The following is a 22,355-nucleotide window of genomic DNA, read 5'->3' as shown; positions in this document are numbered from 1 at the left end:
TCAAACAATCTGATCCAGATACCGTATAAAACCCGATTATGAAAACCTAGCATCTCAAACCATTCCGGCGATTAGCCTGGTTTTCTGAAAGAGTAGAAATCAACAATCATAAACTAAAGGATGGAAAGATGCTACAGCATTAGCAGCGAGTTGCAGATAGACATCAATAGAAAAATTACCGGCATCCAAGTGCTCTGAACAAAGGTTGATGTAATGACTGAACCAGGATACTCATATAACTTTATTGATAGAGCACTTGAAACACATTGATATTTGTAACTTAAAACTAGTCTCCTGAGACATTTGTAAAGTAACAACAAAGATAACATTCCATTTATAGATTCCGACGGAAAAACTCAGAAAAAATAAGCGTAAACCAGAAACTACCTAATATCGATCCAAATAGATGAAGTCATCATCATCAAGAACTTGAACATCCTTTTCTCCAACAAAATGTTCCCGCCCAATATTCTTTACCAGGTTCACAAATTCTACTCTCTTAGCAAGAGGAAGAGGCACATATGGCAGCCTGAAAACCGGCCTCACAACACCAAGTTGCGCAAGTGCTGTATTAAGGCCGATGGGGTTAGGCTCCTGAAATAGCCACGCAATCAGAGGCATGAGCTTTGCATTAAGAGAAGGATTCTTTCCCCCAAACATGAGGTCTCGCATTAAACCAGGAACCAAATTACTAGTGACAGATATGACTCCAGTAGCCCCGTGACTCCACCTTGAATCATGGCACTCATCATCATTACCACTCCAAACCACAATTCCCTTCTCAATGTGCTCTCTGATCCGATCATTTCCAACGCACTCCTTGACACCCGCCAAGTTGGCATTCTGTGCCAACGTGTTAATCACCTGGTGGGGGATATCTTGGCCAGTTCGTGACGGCACATTATATATGATAGTGGGTCCCATAGATAAGACCCTATCGAAGTGCTTAACCAATCCTTCCAGGGAGGTCTTTCCGTAATAAGGATTGATGTGCAGTGCAGCATGCATCCCAACTGCAAACCCTTGTTCAGTAGCATGAACTGCTTCTCTTGTGGAGTTGCTGCCAGTGTTTCCTATAACCTTAATTGATCCACCATAACAGTTAATCGTGTGGCCTATTAGCATTATGTGCTCGTCCCAACTCATCAATTGACCTTCACCAGTTGTGCCTCCAACAATCACACCTTCAGCTCCATGTTCAATCTGTGTATTAACCAATGCATCATACGCTTCAAGATCAAATCTGCCATCTGGTAGATAAGGCGTTTTGATGGCTGTTATCAATCTAAGTGATTTTATTTCTTCCGTAGATGTCCTGAAAACATGGATAGCATACTTAAGCATAACCCACCAATCCGTTCAGTCGAGCATTCAATCCAACAAGCTTTTGATTTCAAGTTACTCTCCCGAATCAACTCTTCTATGAAGGGAGAATTAAAAAAAATTATAAAAATAGAACAACTTTCTGCCCTATTGGTTTTGAACAAGTCATGCATACACTAGAATAAATCCAAATGATTACATACCAACCATGATCCAAAAACACCAGAAGAAACTTATATCTAACTAGTATACATCCAAATGCATACACTAGAATATACCCAACCAATTGACACCCCAATTCAGAGACATAGTCAAGTACGAGTTGATCAACAAATCATAGGGACAGGGCAGTATCAAGAAGTTCAATGTACTTTATATCAACCAAAACACTACACGTTCTAGCCTCTAAATCAATACCAAATTCAAAAAAAAAAAACTTATACTTTACATTCGACCGGAGAACCAAAAACCATAAAAGAACCACATGAATGCGAAGCTTTCCAACCACATTGTCACTAGCAATTGCTTCTGCTAATCCTAATTCGGATCTCAGAACCGAACGTAAACTCATCAATCCAGTATCATAAATTACAGAGAAAACATCTTACCTGTTTTTAATTTCGAAACTTCGCATTGGAAGATGAAAATTCGGCACCACAGCTCCTCGTGGACTCCTCCATTTTACAGTCCTACTGTTCCATATATTCAAACAAACAAAAAACAAAAAAATCAACCAAATAATCTAATCAATTATAATACTCTGCTTCTTTCTCCATCAAATTAATTAGAATTAAAAAAAAACCTTAATCCACAGAACAAAACTCAGTGAATCTAATAGTTGATTAGAATTATAATCAAGTATCAAATAAAATAATAATGAGATTAAATTAGACCTCTTGTAGCTTTCGTTGACACTACGACGCGGAAGCAAGAGAGCCGACGACTCTCTCAGGCACACACTGCTGCTGCAGCTCTGCAAATTCGCCATACTTGGATTACAATACCCGACCCGAATAGATTAGCGGAGCTCCGGGAACTTAACGGCGGCGAAGGAGAGTTGAAGTTTCAGCAAATAGTGATGGTGGAAATTGGAATACGAATGGTGGTGGAGGTGGTGGAGGTGGCGGAGGTGGTGAGAGAGGAGGAGGTCGGGTTGGAATGGCGGGCCATGGAGTCGGGTTCGGGTAGAATAGAGAGAGAGAGAGAGAGAGAGAGGCGGAGAATGGGGAGTTGAGGCTGCGGGAGGATCTGAGTGTGTGAATTTAGGGTTTTCAAATGGGGTTAGGTGGTGTCTGAAATTCTGACACGTGTATTGCGCTCTGAATATTGTTGGTCTTGGGTGGTGTGGTGGCGGACGCTCTGATCGGGTTGGGGAATGGGACCCGGGTGTTGTAGTGGACTGAGCCCAAAAGAAGAGAGGACGAATAACTAGACTACTAGAAGCATCGTGACGGTGTTTCGCAAATTGACAAATTTCACGACTGACAAGTGATAACTACTTAAAAATGGGCTAGTGATTCTTGTTTGGTTAGGTGTGTTCTCGAACCTATACTCGAGTTCTTAAGTTGTAAAAGTGCCGGACACTGTTATAATGTGCGGTTGGAGCATTTCACATGTGCTAAGAAATGTTGAGAGGCCAATTTATGGGACCAAAAAGCCTTAATGTCTAATAAAAATTACGGAGGAGAACAGATTTCATAGATGACTTTTAGCAAAAGAATTATATTTATAATTACGTTATTATTATTCTTATTTCGTTCATCCTCCAACAAATGTATATTTCATTGATAATTGAGTCTCTATACATATAAGCATACATATTACACATGAGGTAACAAAATTATATTCACAATCTAGTTGTACTGTAGAGAATATATATAATTTACATGCACTAAAAGAACATATTAATTCGTTCAACCATAACACCAAAATACAACATCCAAGAAATTATTGTATTAAAAGTTTCTACAAAAGAAAAATGTATGCAAATGAGAGAGTGATTCAAAACAATTACTGACACGTTTACTAAGGTGAAATTAAATTAGAATTAGAGATTGATTACGTGATAACAAAATTTCGTCGTTTACATTGACATAGGAGAATTAGAGTGTATGTGGGTCTCACCTTCTCGTCAAGAATTGATTCTTAACAAAGTCTCTAACTTGATACTCTTGAGGTGGGTATCAGAATTAATTCCTCCATCAATTCGGGTATCAATATTTGTTACATAAATTACCCTAATTTAATTGAGAATATTTATAATTGTCCAACCCAAATTGAGAATATATATGTATTTATTAAAACCCACAAATAAACAATCACATATATTCTACGTGAGTACTTAAAGTTAGTTCTTTTCTTTCTCTAATAGTATTCTCTAATTTTTTTTCTTTTATTTACATAATTTATGGCCGATAGGTAAAATCTAGTTAGAATTAGATTTTTGTCTTATTAGGTGTTAAAAAAAATTTAGTGTAGTGACTTTTGTATGTCGTTTTGCTGGTAAAAATTGGTGTAGTACAATAACACTATTGATAAGTAGAGGAAATAAGTGACTTCATATAATACCCCTATATATATGAAGTCACTTATTTCCCCTATATTCAGTAATTAAATTAATTTTAATCATGATTTTGATGGTAAGTAAATAACATTAATCGTATTTACTATTGTTTATGTTCCAATTTCATGTTGTAAGTAAACAGTTCAATATAATTGAAATCTCCATATCCAAATCTATTTCATCTTCTATGCCTGATGAGTTATATTCCAAGTTAGTAAAAGTGACATACAAGAATAAATGTACCTTACTAACTTCATTCAAAAATAAGGGGCTTTTTCGGAGAATCAGGAATTACATACCATTCCTAATATAGTTGGAACAAATTACACCCAAAAATAAATGGAAATATTTTTTGAATCAAAAGAATAATATTGGATATAAAAATTACATTGATACGATGAGAAAGTGCATCAAATAAATAACAAACATAAAGATGAAAGATATAAAAATTACATGTGCTAAGCAAGAAAACCAATCGGAGAAAGATACCACCACCATCCTTACTCAAACTAGAGAGAAGGGAGGAGAAAGCTCCCATCTTCCGAGCCTGGTCTTCGCCCTTTCAGGTCATGTATTAGAGATTTGGTCGCCTCCAAACCCTAGCGGCCGCTAAAGAGATGAAAAGCGATAGTTTTTATCATGTAAAAAACATATAGATTATTGATCTCACCACTAGCCCCACTACTCATCAACTATAGAATAAATGGAAATATTTTTATTTAGAATATAAAATATTCATCTTTTTTTTGTTTTTGAATGGCTAGAGTATTCATGTCTTGTGTTTAAGAATGTGAAAAGGTAACAATCATGCATAGACATGTCACGTACTGAAAAAGTCACTGTAAAAATAGAGATACTCCATGTGATTTGTCGGACAACGGTCTAAAAAATGCTACAGGTATGGCCAAAATTAATTAAGGCTCAATTTGGCATTTGTTGCTGAACCTCAAAGGCTCAAATCATAGTCGACCAAACTTTAAACACGTTTGCTTTCCATTTTCATACTTGATTCCTCCGGTTAATCCTTCCCTCTCAATTTTCTTAAACATTAGTCATTCGCATGCAACGCCTTTTGCATCAAAAGCAACTAAAGTACGACCTTTTCCGCTGCTCTCCCATCATCACAATTTCTTTCTTCTTTTAAAATTTACGGTACATTTTTTTGACGGCGTAAATATAGTGATAAAAAGTTGAGGAAACTACTTAAAAAGTACATGATAATAATTTAATTTACAATAACTCATTATTTAATTTAATAAATAAATAAATACCAAAATTTACAAATAATGACAAGTTGCCGTATGTCATAAAATATTTTACTTTTTACCTCTTTTTGACCCATAATGTTTGGTACTATAAAAAAAGAGGTTATACGCTACTGTCGATTATAAAAACTAACTACTACTGTCGAGTTAAAAACTAGCTGCTACTGTCGACTTGCAAAACACATGCTACTGTCGACTTGAAATGTACATGCTACTATCGACTATGAATCTAATTGCTATTGTCGACTTGGAAGGTACATGCTACTGTTGACTTGGAAAGTATGCTATTGTCGACTTAGAATGTACTTGTTACTGTCGACTAAGAAACTATCTACTACTGTGGTTTTTGGTGAGCAAAATTCAAAATTTCAAAATTTCTCAAAACATATGCAATATGATATTTAAATAAAAGCCCATGACATAAGGAACAACTTTATATATTGGCTTACCTCCAAATTGACGGTGGTTTGGTCGGAATACTTAAATTTGCCGGAAAAAAAACTAAAAAATAATGAGAGAAATTTTGTTAGATCTAGTAGTGACATTTGATAATTTTCACGAAAATAAAGATATTTTGGATATTTTTATATTAATTAATTAATCAGTTTTGTTTTACTTATTTTTTAGAATTTAGCTTATGTCCTAATTTATATAAGAAATATGAAAAATGAGTTTTTAGTTAATTCAAATGTGGTCTAATACTACTAAGTAATTTTTCCAAGAAAATTCCACACTTATGATAGTTTTCTTTAGTAGTTAGTAGTTATATATGATTGCTTAAATAAGCATAATATGTGGCATATTTTATATGGATTTCAAAGATTCTTTGAGTATTGGTTTTACTTGTTAAAAGTTATTAGATCCGATTGTTGACACCCCGATATCTATCAAAATATAAGTAAATACAAGAGTTTTTTACTTCCACAATTCTAATAAAATAAACGCAAGATATAAGCTTATTTTACGCATATATTGTATATAATGACGCTTTATGTCGAACACATGAAAATCAAATACACGTAATGAACTTCATCATTTTTGTATGTAATTCCACCGGATATATATCCATTCAAATTACTATAACATAACATGTTTCAAAATCAAAACTATCAAAAAACTTAGGAGTTAGGAATATGATAAAATCTTCAATTCTAGGTGTACTCATTCTCAAACCCAACACCAAAAAAAAAATCACTTATTTCCTAAGCTATCTCCCAATCTCACTATAAATAGCAGCTGTTGCTCTCTCCCTTTGGTTGACACAGTATTAACACTAGGTAAAGAGTGACAGTGACATTTTCGTAATTTTGCGTCCTCTTTAAAAAAAATTAACTCAAAAAAACCACTGACCCACCCTCCCAATACTCTCTCTGTCTCTTCCCCCAATAGGCCCCACCCTCCCTCCCTCTTTGTCTCCCCCAAAACCAACTCCACCTGCTTTCTTCTCCTTCACCACTTTGAAACCAACGAGAGCTGAAAGAGGACCCCGCCTTCTCTCTCTCTCTCTCTCTCAGAGTACAGCTCAGCTTTCGGTTAATAATGGCGTACCGAAACGGCGTCGCGGCGAAGGGCGCGGTGAAGCTGGATCGCCCCGTCGGCTTCCGAACCTCGTCGTCGTTCAAGTCCAAGCTCCCTCCCTCTTCCTCCTCCCCCGGATCCGTCCTCCGCCGCAGTGCTCCGACTCCGCTAGGCTCCGCTTCTAACCGCGACGATCACGGCGGTCAGTCATTTTCCAAACCTCCTTCCCTATTAACTTTCAAATTAGTGCTGGAAATGATTTTCGGATTTTGATTATGTAGCGCAGATTCGAGTTTGTGATTAAGTGAGATAATGCAGGATTATTATGCGTAGTGATTTTGGTTTTTGTTGTGTTGTGTTGAATAGTGCCGGGGAGAGTCAGAGTGGCTGTGAGATTGCGGCCGAGAAATGCGGAGGAGTCGGCGGCCGACGCCGATTTCGCCGACTGTGTGGAGCTCCAGCCGGAGGTGAGTGTGGTTTGATTTTGTTGCATTGGTGTTTTGTGAGGCTGAATTTGTAATGCCGGTGGTGTTTTTGGGAAGTAGTGATGGTTTTGGGCGTTTTGTGTGACTTCAGCTCAAGAGGTTGAAGCTTCGGAAGAACAACTGGGATACCGACACCTATGAGTTTGACGATGTGCTTACCGAGTACGCGTCGCAGAAGCGGGTGTATGAGGTTGTTGCGAAGCCTGTTGTGGAGGTTTGTGTTTTTATTGTGTCCATTTGTATTTCCTTGGGGGGCGGGGGCGATGGCATGTTGTGAAACCCCTCGACTTTGAGAGACGAATGCATTAATTACTTACTGCCAAACACTGTCTACTGGATGCCTCCAGTGTCCTTCATTTTTGGGTCTGTAATAAGTTTTCAATATGTCTCATGATGTTTATGTGTTGTTGACCTCGTGTGCTTTGTTGATGCCATCTCTTATGACATTAAGCAACTGAGTAATTTTTTGTTTTGATCTTGTAGAGTGTTTTAGAAGGTTATAATGGGACCGTGATGGCTTATGGTCAGACGGGTACGGGGAAAACATTTACTCTTGGACGACTGGGAGAAGAAGATATATCTGACCGCGGAATAATGGTTCGTGCAATGGAGGATATTCTGGCTGATATATCCTTAGAGACTGATTCTGTCTCTGTCTCATATCTGCAGGTCTGTTTTTATTACTTTTCAGCACATCTATTTATCTGTTTCTTTGCAAGTTTGCATTAATTGGTTATATATTTTAGGGTTTGATTATTAAACATATGATTGTACCTTTGAGATCCCTTTCTCTTGGATATGATCTTCTAAGTGTTCGCTGCTTTTGTGAAGAATCTTACCGTTCAAAAACTTTGTCATTGATTCTCTGCCCAAAAAATTGTGTAGCTTTATATGGAGACCCTCCATGACCTGCTGGATCCAGCAAATGATAATATTCCCATTGTTGAAGATCCAAAAACTGGAGATGTTTCGGTACCTAAGGCAACTGTTGTAGATATCAGGGACCAGTTAAGTTTCCTGGAGCTGTTAAGAATTGGTGAAGCTCATCGAATTGCTGCTAATACAAAGTTGAATACTGAATCCTCTCGCAGTCATGCGATTCTGATGGTAAATAATTCACTAGCTGTCGCCTATATGCTTCTCTCATACATATATCTAGTACTTTAACTCTGATGGCGGAAAATATCAAATTTCTTGCCACTGAACTGTTTTCGTGATTTTGAATTAGTTATTGGAATATTGATGCTTATAATTTCCTTAGCGCAGGTCAACGTTAGGAGGTGTGTTATGGGAAGTGAAGATAATGTTTCGATTGAAAATGGTGATTCTTCTCCCTTTACCAAGCCGTCTAGACCACTTGTCCGAAAAAGCAAACTTGTTATTGTAGATTTGGCAGGTTCAGAACGCATCCAGAAATCAGGTATATATCCAACTTGTGATCTCATAGCAGTCATTTCTATTTTAAACTGTGTAGGAAATGTGGTGTGTGTTGGTCTATGTGTATATTGCATGTGTTTACCTTTGTCTGTGCATTCTGAGAAGTCAATTCAAAATCTGCTTCTCATACTTTTTATTATGTTCTTCTGCATGCCACCTGCTGGAGGTGAAGGTGAGGACGAGGGGTGCAGAGTTTAGCTGTTTCCTTTATTCCTACTTTATAAAATGCATGGCTAAGATTCTGATAATTTTATAATTGGACTTTGTTTTCCTGTATATTTTCCTTTTTTCTTTGCAATTGCTTCCGCATCTGATGTCTCTTATTTGGGTCTTTCGTGCAGGAAGTGAGGGTCATATGTTAGAGGAAGCTAAGTGTATCAATCTGTCCCTTAGTGCATTAGGGAAGTGTATCAATTCTCTAGCAGAGAATAGTAGTCATGTCCCCTTCCGTGATTCAAAGCTTACAAGATTGCTTAGAGATTCATTTGGAGGTATGAACCAAGATGTCTCTTTTGTCTCTGCAAATATGATCTCAGTAGGGTAATAAATTGAGAAGATTAGCATTTGATGAGTATCTTTTTTCACAGGATCAGCGAGGACTTCATTAATTGTTACCATTGGTCCTTCTCCACGCCATCGAGGAGAAACTTCAAGTACCATACTATTTGGGCAAAGGGTTAGTTCTAGTATTTGCAAAGGCCAATAGCTGTTATGAGTTATGTTATGAATATAACACTACCTATATAAAAGTGTTTTATGCAGTTGTTTTAATATTAAATTAGATAGGGTCCTATGCATTGTGGAACATTATAAAGCTACCTTTTTTTTAAACTGTCAATTGTTTTTAACAAAAGAAAACAGAGAGAATGACCAAAAAGATTTGCAGTTTTCATGAAGTTTTTGTCTTATCCATATAAGCAGTTTTTTAAAGTAATAACTTGATAATCTAGTCATAGTTAGTATTTCTTGGAAGTTGGAGAATCATTAGATGTCATTTTTCATTCTTGGCAGGCTATGAAGGTGGAAAATATGTTGAAAATAAAGGAAGAGTTTGATTACAAAAGCTTGACGAGAAAGCTTGATTTACAAGTGGATGAGCTTATTGCAAAAAATGAAAGGCAGCATAAATTCTACGAGGATGAGGTTGAAAGACTAACTGTAGAAGCAGAAAAGCGTATTTCAGAGGTCGAAAGAAACTTTGCTGATGCATTAGAGGTTTGTGCAGCCATTCTAATGTAGATTTATACGTCTCCATGAATATTAAGAATTGTTTTCTTCTTTCCTGAAGTTTTAGATTTCTTTTGAATTGCTCTGGGTGGAATAATGTTTTCATTAAGCCATCCAAAAATAAAAACTGCTCTAAAATGGAAGCATTGTTTGGTCTTGTTATTTGATTCTCTCATAATCTATAAATACTTGTGATTTCAAATTACTCTGTCTCTGGTGTTAAAAAAATCATAAGTGTTTTCCTGTCTCTGTAGAAAGAAAGGCGTAAATGCCAGATGGATTATATGGAAGCTGTTAAGAAGCTTGAGGAGAAGTTGGTGTCAAATCAGAAGCAAGACCATGAGAGCCTGGTCAATGGTAAATGCAATGGAGAGGTAATCTCTCGAAGAATCATTGTATTGTAATATGTTTTCTTGAAAGTCAGTTTTGAGTTCAAGTTGACAAGTTCTGTTTCAAGTGTAGTTTGAGTGTCTTCACTTGTTGGCATCAAAATCAGTTGGGACTCATTCAGCTCATGTTCATTTTGGATCAGATTTATGATTTCTCTACTTGGCATATGGAATCTATGGATATTTAATAGGCATTAGTTTTTTTGTAGAGTTGAAGCATGACCATCCAAGTTAGTCTTTTCTTCAGATTCTATCAATTCAGTTGTTTAGTCCTCTACTAAGAAACCCAAATCATTTCACCTACAGAAAATGATATAAATCCACATTTATGTACTTTGATCTATGTTGACATATTAGCTCATCTGTTGGATATGATTTTGTTGCATGCTGCATATTTTATAAATCCACATTCAAGCACTTTGATCTATGTTGACATATTAGCTCATCTGCTCGATATAATTTTGTTGCATGCTGCATATTTAGCTTGTTCACAATTTAGTGTATTAACAAACACTCGGGTACCTAACTTATTCTAGTATGTAATGTGCTTTTTGGTCTGGGAAATTGATTTCCTGCTTCTTTTTATATATTTACTAGCGTCTTACCCATATTCTTAGTGAACAGGAGAAAACCATGGAAGCTTCTTTGTCACCACATTCTTTTATTTATTTTAATGCCATATGTTATTCTATACTTAAGTAAGTGTTTTTATATAAGAGAATTTGGGCAATCCACAACATGGCGAAGTGTTCTTTTTTTTGGCTTGGCTTTATAGTAGCAGAGATAAATTAATAATGTTTCATTGTTATGTATTTATTATTATTATTATTATTATGTTAGTAAATAGGAAAAACGGCCTTCAGAATTCAGCTCCTGTGCTATGGGTTACTCTTTTCAAGAAACGGACTTGATGAACGTTTGTACTTATTAAACTGAGTAGGAAATAACTAGATTCACTAGCCTGTTCTTCTCATTCACGATCCTCTTTCATTTCTTTCTGATAATTGGTACTTGTGAGCGATTCTGATGCTGCTACATTTTCTTGAAACCCTTTGTTTAGTATGAATTAGACTAGGTGCTAGTAAGAATAAGATATGTTTGTACCAGGATTGATGATTTAGAGCATTTAGAGATATGTATCCCTGTGGATGTGGCAATTATGGGATTTGTCATGTGAGTGATGTGACAAATAAAAATTAGTTTATTTTCTTGTGGATTGCCTTTCAGGAAGTGAGTGACATGCAAGAGATGCTCCAGAAAGAAATCTACCTTCGGAAGGTGGCTGAGGAGGAGGTGGAAAGGCTTAAGAGTCAACTGGGGTTATTTGCACAATCAGAAGTATGACTGTCTTTCCTAAACTAGCATCATTGGGCTTATTACAGTTCTTAAGCATGGAATTAATGGTAGGTTTGCTTTGTTTGTTATTTTTGGGTTACGCTAGTCAGGTGGAAATGCAGATATTTTCAGGGTTCACAAATTGTTGGAGGAGGAGACCCAACACAAGAAGAAACTTGAAGAAGAAATCATTATCTTACGTAGCCAGTTATTGCAAATGAATTTTGAAGTTGAACAGGTACGTAATTTATTGAAGTTTGAAGAGTAAGCTATTTGTCGTGCTTTATTAGCATGGGGCTTTGCAATCTGTACGTATATGCTTCAGTGATTTCTACCTTGAAGTCTTGAAACCAACAGCAGAAGTATTTGTTCTTATACTATCACAAATATAAAAGTTGATGGTCTAGGGAATTCCAAGGTCTAATACTGTGAAGTTTCTGTTTTTGAAAACTGGATAATAGAGAAGTGCATGACATCTCTAGTACTCCGTTTAGTTTTTTTTTTTAAATTCCATCAATATAAAGAGTTTGTTCATATATTGGTAATGTGATAACAGACTGTCAGTATATTTTTCATTTAATTTGCTCCAATTGTAATAACATATATTGGTTCAGGTATTTGCTCATACAAGTTCATTCTACTAGGCTTATCTATGTCATTTTGATAATTAAGATAGAATGTATTGAAGATTGTAAGGAATAGGATTTCCACGAATCTCTCCCTTTGCTTGTCTACTTTGTGCTGAACATGAGTGAATAAGTCAGGTTAATAACTGTATATTGGTAATTAGCCTTGTATCCTTCAAATATTATTTTTGAAGCATTATCTTGTTTGCTTTTATTTCCATTTGTAGATGAGGAGCTGTTTTGATAGAGGTGGGCTTGGAAATGGGTATAGTACTGCAGATTCTTCCATGTCATCAGTCAGGCATTCCCATTCGAGAGATGTTGGGAATGGACAGAAGGCACCCACTCCTACACTCTTTGAACAAGGTGGTGTTAAATATATGTAGAGTACAATATCATTGCACATTTAAATCCAGTCATCTTATGTGTGTGTGTGTGTGTGTGTATAATGTTTTTGTCATTGAATACAACAGTTGGATTGCAAAAGATTTTATCCTTACTTGAATCAGAAGATGCAAATGTGCGTATTCATGCCGTAAAAGTAGTGGCCAACCTAGCTGCTGAAGGTGGGTAGATCTCTCTGTCACGGACTCTTATGTTTTCCAGTACCACGTTGGTCCATTTTACTGCTGCTTCTTCTTTTATTTATTTTAATATGATTTATTATTAAGATTAAGGTGCTTAACATTACTATACTGCTTATGGGTGTACCTCAGAAGAATAGGATTTTTACTGTCGTTGTGTTAAACCATATAAGATGCATTGGAGTGTTGAACCCTGTAGCTTAGCCCTGTTGCTTTTATTCATTGTTCTACAATACAATTTACAGCAAAAAGAAATGCCTGCTTTTGGTGGATTGTATTACCATTATTATTGTGGTGTAGGTGTACTCTTAAGCAAACCACAACAGCACAGCATAGCTATGTTTTTGTCTTCATTGCTAATTTCTTGTTCCATCTGTTTGTACTGCCAATTGCTCAACTGCAAACACATCTCTTTAAGCTCTGAAAACTTTGAAACACCATGGCTACTTAAGATCTTCCGATTTGCATCTGTATATTTTCCTCATGCAAATACATCTGGGTCCTAGACAAGGTTGATTTTTATATATTAGTTAACAAAAAAAAAGTACTGTCATTTACTTATAAATAGAACACTATGATATAATATTGATGGATATGTTAGACCTTGAATCCATCTGCTAGACAATAAGACATGACGGTGTTTAGAAATTGACTGATATCACTAATTGATTACTTGACTTCTATGAATATATTATACTGTCATATACTTTTTCCTTCCCGTAATAGTTTTGTTTCATATTCTTTCCGAGAATTGATGTATTTTGCATTTCTATTGCAGAAACAAATCAGAAAAGGATTGTTGAAGCTGGTGGTCTTACTTCATTGCTGATGCTCCTTAGAAGCTTTGAGGATGAGACTGTTCGAAGAGTGGCAGCTGGTGCAATTGCGAATCTTGCAATGAATGGTGATGGCTCAATTAATATTTTCCCCTTATTTTATCCATAGAGTTGAGTTGTGTAACTGTGTAAGTAACTTAAAAGGTTTCTTTGCTTCCTCTGGCAATGCAGAGGCCAATCAAGAACATATAATGGTTCAAGGTGGAATCAGTTTGTTGGCCACGACGGCAGCTGATGCTGATGATGCCCAAACCCTCCGCATGGTTGCTGGAGCTATTGCTAATTTATGTGGCAATGGTATAGTTCCGTATCTTTTCTTTATTTCCCATGTTAGGGCCTTTTTTTTTGTGAACTTCTGCATCTTTAGCTTGTAAGTGGTAACAATGCATTGCTTTCCTTGAAGCAAAGGCATAGGATATAATTCACCGGAAGGAATCAGAATAGTTCTATTCTAAATGTAGCCAAAATCTGATAGGGAATGCCCTAGGTAGTTTTGATGTTGTGATTGACAGATTGACCAGCCAGTAGTTCCACCAGGTTCAAAATCCACAGCCAATTCATTACTTTTGTTAACTCTTGGAAGTAATGGGTATAATATAATTACACTAATACACAAAATTCGTCTCATACTCTGAAGAATGCCATTTCTGTTACTAGAACAATATAAAAAGATATCTTGGTCTCAGAAATAATACAAAGAAAGCCTTTGAACATAGATTTGTAAGTTTACGGGTATGCTTCAGAGGGACCCTCTGTTTATCATTTGGCAAGTCTTTTTTTGTTGTCATGCTTCACAATTTGCAGTTCATACCTTCACAGTTTCTAATAAACTCTTCTTTGGTAACATCATCACAGATAAGCTACAAACAAATCTACGGTCTGAAGGTGGTATTAAGGCTCTGTTAGGAATTGTACGGTGCGGGCACCCTGATGTCCTTTCCCAAGTTGCACGTGGAATTGCTAACTTTGCGAAATGCGAGTCCCGAGCATGTACTCAAGGTAAGAACCCTGTGTTTAAAACATGCTCATTGCCAGTTCGTTCTGTTATTGATTGTTGCTCATATTTAGCTATACCAGATCAAAAAGGAATTTGGTTATGCCAAATGAACAAAATGATAATCTTAGCTGACTTACTGTACGGTTTGGATTTCCATTTGATGAGGGTTCCAATATCAGTGGCTTAATATTAATATGCTAACACTATAGGTATAAAGAGTGGAAGATCCATCTTGATAGAAGATGGCGCACTCCCATGGATTGTGCAAAATGCCAATGATGAGGCTGCACCTATCCGGCGCCATATTGAGCTTGCACTCTGTCACTTAGCACAGCATGGTATGTGTCTCATCCTGTGCAATATCATAAATATTTATATATGCCGCGCTCCACAGTCCTAACATATTGGGTATTTGAACCAGAGGTAAATGCAAAAGACATGATTAGTGGAGGTGCCCTCTGGGAACTAGTTCGTATCTCACGGGACTGTTCACGAGAGGACATTAGGACTCTTGCCCGCCGAATTTTGAATTCAAGCCCTACCTTCCGTGCTGAACTACGGCGATTAAGGATAGACTACTGATATCCTATTCACTGTGTTGAATATATTCTGTTGTCTCCACTTGATGATCGATGTATAGACACATTCATGATGCTCCTGTACAGGCCTGGGCAAGAATGGTGTCAAATTCGTCATGATTAGTGAACTTCCTCTCGCAATTTTGTGTAAAGTTAGCGGGGTTTAAGGTTATCCGTTATTTAGCTTCTCCATATCTCTAGCAACTGGTTTAGTTGGTCATTATTGAAACAGAAATTAATGGAAGCATTGGTAGTTTCTTGGAGGTTAGTCAAGCTTCGTTTAGATTTCAGAGTTGCAAAATCTTGAACACGGGAGCACGCCTCCATGATATGTGATGTATTCTACTGTACAAAAATGATGTATCATCTATTGGTATAAGCAATGATAATGGCCATTCTTTACATTTTTTAAATGCTGAATCTCTTTATTATCATGGTGATGCAAATTGCGCTCTGGTGGTGACATGCATCCAGAGAATAGGACATTTCTACTCCTTTTTTTTATTTTTTCCTATTTCTGTAAACGTGAAGAGTGGTGAATGGTGATCCGTAGAAATTTGCGACGAGTAGATTCCTAGATCTATCATCTAGCATATCAGGTTCTTCTCTAGCATTTGTGCACAGAATAAATCTCAAACAATAAACAGAGGGCAAAGAGACTTGAGCTTCTTAGATCCTAATGGCTTGGTCTGGACAGAGTTTAGAGTCAACTTCCTGTTTTTTTTCTTTCTTTTTTTCTTTTCAGTAGCCTATGTACCACACTTTAATAATGATCTGAAATGACATAAAAATGCAGGAAGTGGTTTCATAGAATCCAGAAATACCCCACATCTTATAAAAAAGAGTAAACTCGATCGAGCGTATTCCTCTAAAAGACGCATGGAAGGAAGGGTTGTTCTTCTTTTCGTGAAAATTGACCCTATCTAAGCTGAACTACATCGACAGTTGATTTTCGGAAATGGATATCAGCTCTTAATCATCATTACAGTCCGACGTCCTAGAGTTTGAATTTCATTGTCCTCTTGAAATATAAGTGTTTTGTGACTAAATTATGATTTAGGAGGGACCCTGAACCACCATATTATGGATAATGGTCAAGGTAAGTAGAAAGCTTAGCTTTTAATCATCATCTTAATCTATTATGAATCTAGTACTCTTCGGAGGAAAAATGAAGCACAGTACCATTGATTTGGTCCTAAGACTATTCATAACAATATAAAATCTCAACACGGTTTTTCAATTTTATCAAGGACTTTAGCTATCTATGCTTACAATTACATCACCAAATTCCAGGTTAGGTGATTTACTATTACTGTACGTGACATTTCAGAATTCTTTTATTTTAAGTTCCTGCATGAAATAATAGGTTCTACTCTTTTATATATACTTATACCACGTACTAGATTGCAACCCTTTCCTGGCCTCCAGCCAAGTTGTCGAATTGTTTCAATGATTTTCTGCTTCGATCTGCACGTACTTGTTGCCTAGCTGTGTTTTGAAGCCAAGCTCTTCGATATATCCGTTTGTTTACCAAAAGTAAGAAATGATTTTGATCTGTTTCCGGAATCCGGATACAGAACTTATTGAAACCTTTTGCTGATTGTTGAATGATTTGAAACTGCGTCGAGTTATTACGGGAGCTAGTAGACTAGATTACCTCAAAAATCATTTTTCCAAGATGTTCGATCTCCCTCAAAGTTCATTTTTCCAAGATGTTCCCCATAACATAATTTATTCTCACTTAACAGATAAGATTAATTTATTTTGAATGCAATTTTGTACGTACATGTATATGAACTATTTTTTCAGAAAACATTTCAACACACTGCTATATGCTAGCTAGGTATTATAGTAATATATTACAAATCAACCCTGAGAGTTGGTGAGGTTCGTACGTCCAATCGTTAAAAACACAACCAGTAATGAGGACTAGTTGAGAGAAGGATTAAGAACATTACATGACATAGTTTGACCCTAAAGATCTAATTAAGGTTTGAAGCAGCCCATGTAAACTTAACCATAGCTGATGAAGGATTCTACAGAACTTTAATGCGAGCTAGTTAACCTTGATCCCAAGAGCTCAAGTGAAGTGAAACTAATTGAGATGCCTACTGCTTGATAATCTACAGGAAGTTTCAAGTGAGATCGATCCGGGCAATAACATATACAATGTATCAATTCAGGTGTTTTTGGTTGATGCAAATGTAAGAAATTAATCATCACGAGGAATGATGCCAAAGATCGACTTGATGCAGAATTAACGAAACCTATATGTTATTTTAAGTTTACTATTAAGCATTTAAGCGAATACCTACATTCGCAAGGACACAGAGAGTGCATGAGTTACGACTAATTAATGGCCGGTTTTAACATCATGATAATTAAGTTCTTAATTAATTATGCTTAGTAAACTTTTAGGTCATGATGCTGAAAGAAGAAAGCAAGAGGACGTACTATATTGATAGTTGATAGTATGCACTTAAAAGGAAAAGCATCATATAACGAGCTAGTTCACCATGATGATCGAACTGGAAAGGCATTTCATTAGTCAAATATATAAATGATCTCAACTACAGTTACAAATTTACTATTAACATACATTCAGAACAATTTATAATGAAGAAAAATAAATTGTAGACATGAAGGATCCATATCCAGTTATGTTCTTCTTTGTGTACGTGTCTAGTCTAACTTCTAATTATGACAATAGATCATTACAATTAGGAATTTTCATGTGCGTATACATAAAATATTAGTGCACGAAATATTATCGAAAGACAGATTCTAATTCGATCCTTGAAGACTATATATGAGGTGCATGCCACAGAGTAAAATCCAATTTGCTCAAATTATGAGTAAAAGAAGACAAGTACTAAAAGAGAGACATTCACGACAATGAGTGAAGATCAGAATCTGGAAAATGTATGATCATTACACAAGAATAGGATATTTTGGTATTGGTGTGAAATTGCAGAACAAGCAGAGCGCTATCGCTAGCTAGGGTTTCGAGCTTGAAGCATATCCTGCTCAGAAAATGAAGACAAATCTAATTTACTTTTATCTCCTTTCTAATATTTACTGACCTAAGCCTTTTACTTTCTCTCTTCTTCATCACGAGAGAGAGAGAGAGAGAGAGAGAGAGAGAGAGAGAGAGAGAGAGAGAGAGTTTAACGCTCGCTGGGTTGATGCCTCTGTTTTGTTGTTTGTTGCCTCGAAAAGGAGCTAGCTTTTACAGAGAGCACTGCACGTGTGACCCAATACCCAATTCCCTCCTTCCCCCCATAGTATTATAAACCCTAATGACAACCAGTCACAGAGAAAAAGATAGAGAAAGCCCTAGCTAGTCAGCTAATTAAGTCCCCCAAATAGGCATCCCTCTTCATATTCTCTTGAAGAAAAAGACGTTTTCGTTCCAACCAAACCTTGAAACATTCACAAGAACTTAAATGTAAGCAACAAACAGCTTCTTTATTAACTTCAACAGCAACAAATATAACAGCTGCAACAATGTCGATAATTAAGATGATCGATGATTTCCCAGAAAAACAAAAACAGCTGACTAGCCAAGGAAGTAGAAGAGAAGCTAATGAAATCAAATGTGAAGATATAAGTGGCAAATCAAGGTGTACTAACCTATTAAAAAGAAATTGTAACAATGTTAACAAAACTGAAAGTAAGAACTATTTATTAATCAAAAATGCTTTTAATTAAGGGGTCTTGTAATAAGTTGTAACATAGACTAAAGCCCTGTGATTTTCTGTTCATTAGATGCAGAAGTACAACGAAAGAAAGGAACGGAAAGAGAGACAGAAAATTAGTACTGAAATCAAATGCCAACCTGTGAAACTTGTTGAAACTGCTGCTTCATGTCTAAGCTACAATATCACTTTGAGGTGAATTCAAAGTAAACTTTCATGATCCATCCAGTAAAACCAAACCCACCAAAACTCATGATCTCTTTTGTACATCCGGCTAGCTAGCTTCTTCAGATATCAAACTCCCCATCACGAACAATTAACACATTTCAACTAAGTAATCAAATGCACACTAATCTTTATAGAAGAAAACAAAAGGCTGTTTAATTTGAAAGATAAGAAGGATAAGGAGTGAGGTTCAAACTAAAATCAAAACACAGTGATTGATGATGATGACGATGATAATGGACTTCAATAAGGAGGACGAGCTGTTCCCCAATACGCCTCAGCAGGCAATTGAACTGAATTTAGAAGATTTTGCTGCATCCCATGAAAGAGTGAGGAGGAAGGTGTTGGGCTATTAGCATCTTGCAACATCTGCTGCTGCTGTACTTGTTGAACTTGTGACTGTTGCTGCTGCTCTCCTCCACCGATGCCGGGGGAGCCAAGCGGCCCGCTCCCCGGAATAGGCGTCACTGCCGAGGCTTCCTCCTCCTCGAGCGGCAGTCTCTCGTAAGCAGCATTACCGAAGCTCGCTGCCATAATGACCACAGGGCCCGACGCTAGGAGCGGTCCTACGACGCTGCCCCCGACGACCTGCCCCTGACCGCCAGCTAGGTAAATGGTGAGCCCTGACGCTGCGGGAGGCGCAGGAGGCGGCAGGAATGATCCCGAAAGGGAAAGAATTTCGAACCTGCCGTGTAAGGTGACGACTGCGCCGGGGGAGGCCGGCTGGCGGAGGGTTACATTTGTGACGGTGCCGCTGCCGCTGAGAATGCAAACGCCTCTCTGCCTCCGGCGGGCGAAGGTGGAGACTGAGTCCATGATATCGCAGCCGTTTGCGACCTCCATGACGTGAGACCTTAGAGCGTTGGCGCTGTCGCGCGTGATGATGATGGGGGGTTTGGCCTTGTTCTTGGAGCCAGCCGGTCGGCCACGAGGTCGTCTCGTGATCTCACCGCCTTCTCCGCTGGTGGACCCACCGAGCTGGTCCTTTCCTTCCATCGAGTTGGTGGTGGTGGCGACGGAGTTGTCGTCCCGGTCGCGTTTGATTCCGCAGTGGTTGTTTAGGCCGGGGCTGTTCTGCTCGTCTTCAGAATTCTGGTGGTGGAGGAGGTGAGTGTGGTGCTGGAACTGATGATGAGGGTGGTTTAGATGAAGGTCTCTCGTTAGAAACGGAGGAGGAAGTGGTCGGCCGTGTGCTGCTACCGGGTCCATATCTAACTTCGAATTCTATCCTTTCAACAAAACAATCTCCAATAAATAGCTTAGCTTGATTCCGCTTCTCTCTGTATATCTCTGTTTACTTCACCAAACGGAAGGAAATTCAAAAGCACCCACCAAGTTGACAGACCATGGTTTCTCTTGTTCTTCCGGTAACTTCTTCTCCATGCATCATGAACATGATAGATGTTTGGGTTTTGGTGAAGAGTTTGGGGGAGAAAATGAAGAAACTGAGCGAAAGAGATGAGCTTGGAGAAGTGAGAATTGGAAAGGGTGTTGTTTTCTAGTGAGGTTTACTGTTTGGGAGACTGATTGATTGATTGATTGATTGAATTGGCCTTTTTTGGGGTTTTGGGATAAAATGAAGACTTTGAGAAGAGAGAGGAGGGTACTATTAGTACTTCGGCTATTGAGTACTTATGGTGTGTTTGGGTATGTTGTTGTAGTTGGTTGAAGCCTTGAATGGGTCTGGGATTAATATTTAGGGTTAGGTCTGAGGAATTAAGTCGATGGGAATGGATTGAATGCTAGGTTTGATGCCATTTCAGGCTTGGCAATTTCTTAATTTGGTTCTTTTGTGGTTTTCGGTTTTTAACACAGCCTGTGGCCTGCGCATGGGCGGTGTGTGGGTCCCGTCTCTTCCTCTTCGCACTCGATTCCTCACCCTCTCTTATAATTGGACCCCACCACCGGTACCCCATTTCATCTCACTATTAGTTTATTAGTTCTTATGTGAGTTTTGTATAGGAGATAAAGCAGCTCATAATTATGATTAAGAAATTTTTAATTAATTGGAAGCCTAGCTTTACCCTTTGTGTATAATTATATTGAGCTACAACATCAGCACATCACACTGATATGCTAGTTCATCAGGTTTTTTTTGCTGCATATTACTCTTTCTTACCAGATTTGATTATTTACTTGGTTTAATTAATCAAATAGCCGCAGCAGATTCCTTTAATTAATTGTTGCAAAGACCAAGTTAACAATTTGATTCTTGATAATGACTTTTCTCACTGCAGAATCGAAAATCAACAAAACTTTAGGCCTCAGTTTCATCGATTAGTACTACTTTAAAAACAAAAGATTGAATATATGTGATACTTGATCGATCATATGTTTGGACCTTTCTTCTCAGTTCTCACTGCTATGATCTTCTGCATGAATCTTTCATGTCTATATTATATATCACAAAGCTCTTACAGTTCGATACAGAATTAAATTAATCAATATGGAATGAGAAACACATGCCTAATAACAGAATACATGGATGCATATATTATGAAGCGGCTTAATTTCTTCGCTGCTTAACTGAAGCTTAATTCGAAAATCTTAACTATATATGTCAACTTTGTACCCAACAAACTAAAGCCCTGCAGAGAAAACAATGCTAGCTAGCTAGTTACATAGCTGCTGATCCTAACCTTCACAATGCATGCGCTTAAGCTCAGACGTCTTCTTTTTATTTTAGACCTAACCTACCTTAACGTACTTGAGCCCGTAAGTTCTACTAGTAGCTAGCTAATAAGCTTGACCAGATCGGTGATCGACCTGTAGCGCATATTCGTAATGGAAGGAAGAGAGAGTACTGGTAGAAGTACTGGAGGCTTCTGCATCTGCGAGAATGTGAGTCTGTGACACAAGACAGGAAGAAGAGGGCGGGTTGGTTTTGTCATTTTGCGGGTCATCGGAAATTGGGGCGGGTCCCCATCCCCAACAGTTCGGGTAAGGGAGTCAGGGCGTGTCTTAAGGGCGACTCGATATCTCCCACTCTCAATCTCCTCCCTCCTTTTCTTAAAAAAGCCTTTAAATTTCTCTGTTCTGCATGTTCTAGGGTTTTATGGGTTTTATCGGGGTTTGATTGATGATGATGATGATCGTTCTGTAGGGGCAGCCGGCCGGCCGTTCGATTTTGCCTTGTTTTGGGGTGACGTGGCTTTCCCGGCCCCCCCCCCCCCCCCACTCTCTATCTTATCTCTATCAACTTGCATTTTCCCCATTACATCGAAACCACATCACCTTAGCGAGCTGTTCATCTAATTTTGGCACGTAAT

General features: G+C 37.7%; 3 protein-coding genes across 4 annotated transcripts; 1 reads left to right on the top strand and 2 right to left on the bottom strand.

Annotated features, from left to right (window-relative positions):
- Positions 1-211: 211 nt before the first annotated feature.
- Positions 212-2,553, bottom strand: LOC126803065 (4-hydroxy-tetrahydrodipicolinate synthase, chloroplastic-like). Of its 2 annotated transcripts, none has more exons than XM_050530814.1 (3): positions 2,217-2,553; positions 1,932-2,012; positions 212-1,315 (listed from the first exon to the last, which is right to left on the bottom strand). In XM_050530814.1, exons 1-3 carry the CDS (start codon positions 2,309-2,311, stop codon positions 388-390), a joined length of 1,104 nt encoding a protein of 367 aa, XP_050386771.1. In that variant the 5' UTR covers positions 2,312-2,553; the 3' UTR covers positions 212-387. The 2 variants fall into 2 exon arrangements, with proteins under 2 accessions (XP_050386771.1, XP_050386770.1); XM_050530813.1 differs by having other exon boundaries at positions 1,932-2,015; positions 2,217-2,551.
- Positions 2,554-6,628: 4,075 nt separating this feature from the next.
- On the top strand, positions 6,629-15,503 carry LOC126803062 (kinesin-like protein KIN-UB). The gene is made up of 19 exons (XM_050530810.1): positions 6,629-6,871; positions 7,036-7,136; positions 7,246-7,368; positions 7,638-7,823; positions 8,040-8,261; positions 8,421-8,574; positions 8,933-9,082; positions 9,179-9,267; positions 9,603-9,806; positions 10,073-10,192; positions 11,435-11,545; positions 11,649-11,780; positions 12,396-12,534; positions 12,642-12,734; positions 13,531-13,656; positions 13,760-13,885; positions 14,444-14,587; positions 14,795-14,923; positions 15,007-15,503. The coding sequence occupies exons 1-19, from the start codon at positions 6,691-6,693 to the stop codon at positions 15,165-15,167; spliced, it is 2,691 nt and encodes an 896-aa protein (XP_050386767.1). The 5' UTR covers positions 6,629-6,690; the 3' UTR covers positions 15,168-15,503.
- Positions 15,504-18,743: 3,240 nt separating this feature from the next.
- LOC126803066 (AT-hook motif nuclear-localized protein 22-like) lies at positions 18,744-20,756 on the bottom strand. The gene has a single exon (XM_050530816.1). It carries the CDS (start codon positions 20,293-20,295, stop codon positions 19,330-19,332), a length of 966 nt encoding a protein of 321 aa, XP_050386773.1. The 5' UTR covers positions 20,296-20,756; the 3' UTR covers positions 18,744-19,329.
- Between the last annotated feature and the right edge of the window lie 1,599 nt (positions 20,757-22,355).

Source organism: Argentina anserina, chromosome 7 (genome assembly GCF_933775445.1).
Source record: "Argentina anserina chromosome 7, drPotAnse1.1, whole genome shotgun sequence".
Taxonomy (NCBI): Eukaryota; Viridiplantae; Streptophyta; class Magnoliopsida; order Rosales; family Rosaceae; genus Argentina; species Argentina anserina.
The sequence above is the reverse complement of the archived record's forward strand: the minus strand, read 5'-3'. Positions and strand labels throughout refer to the sequence as shown.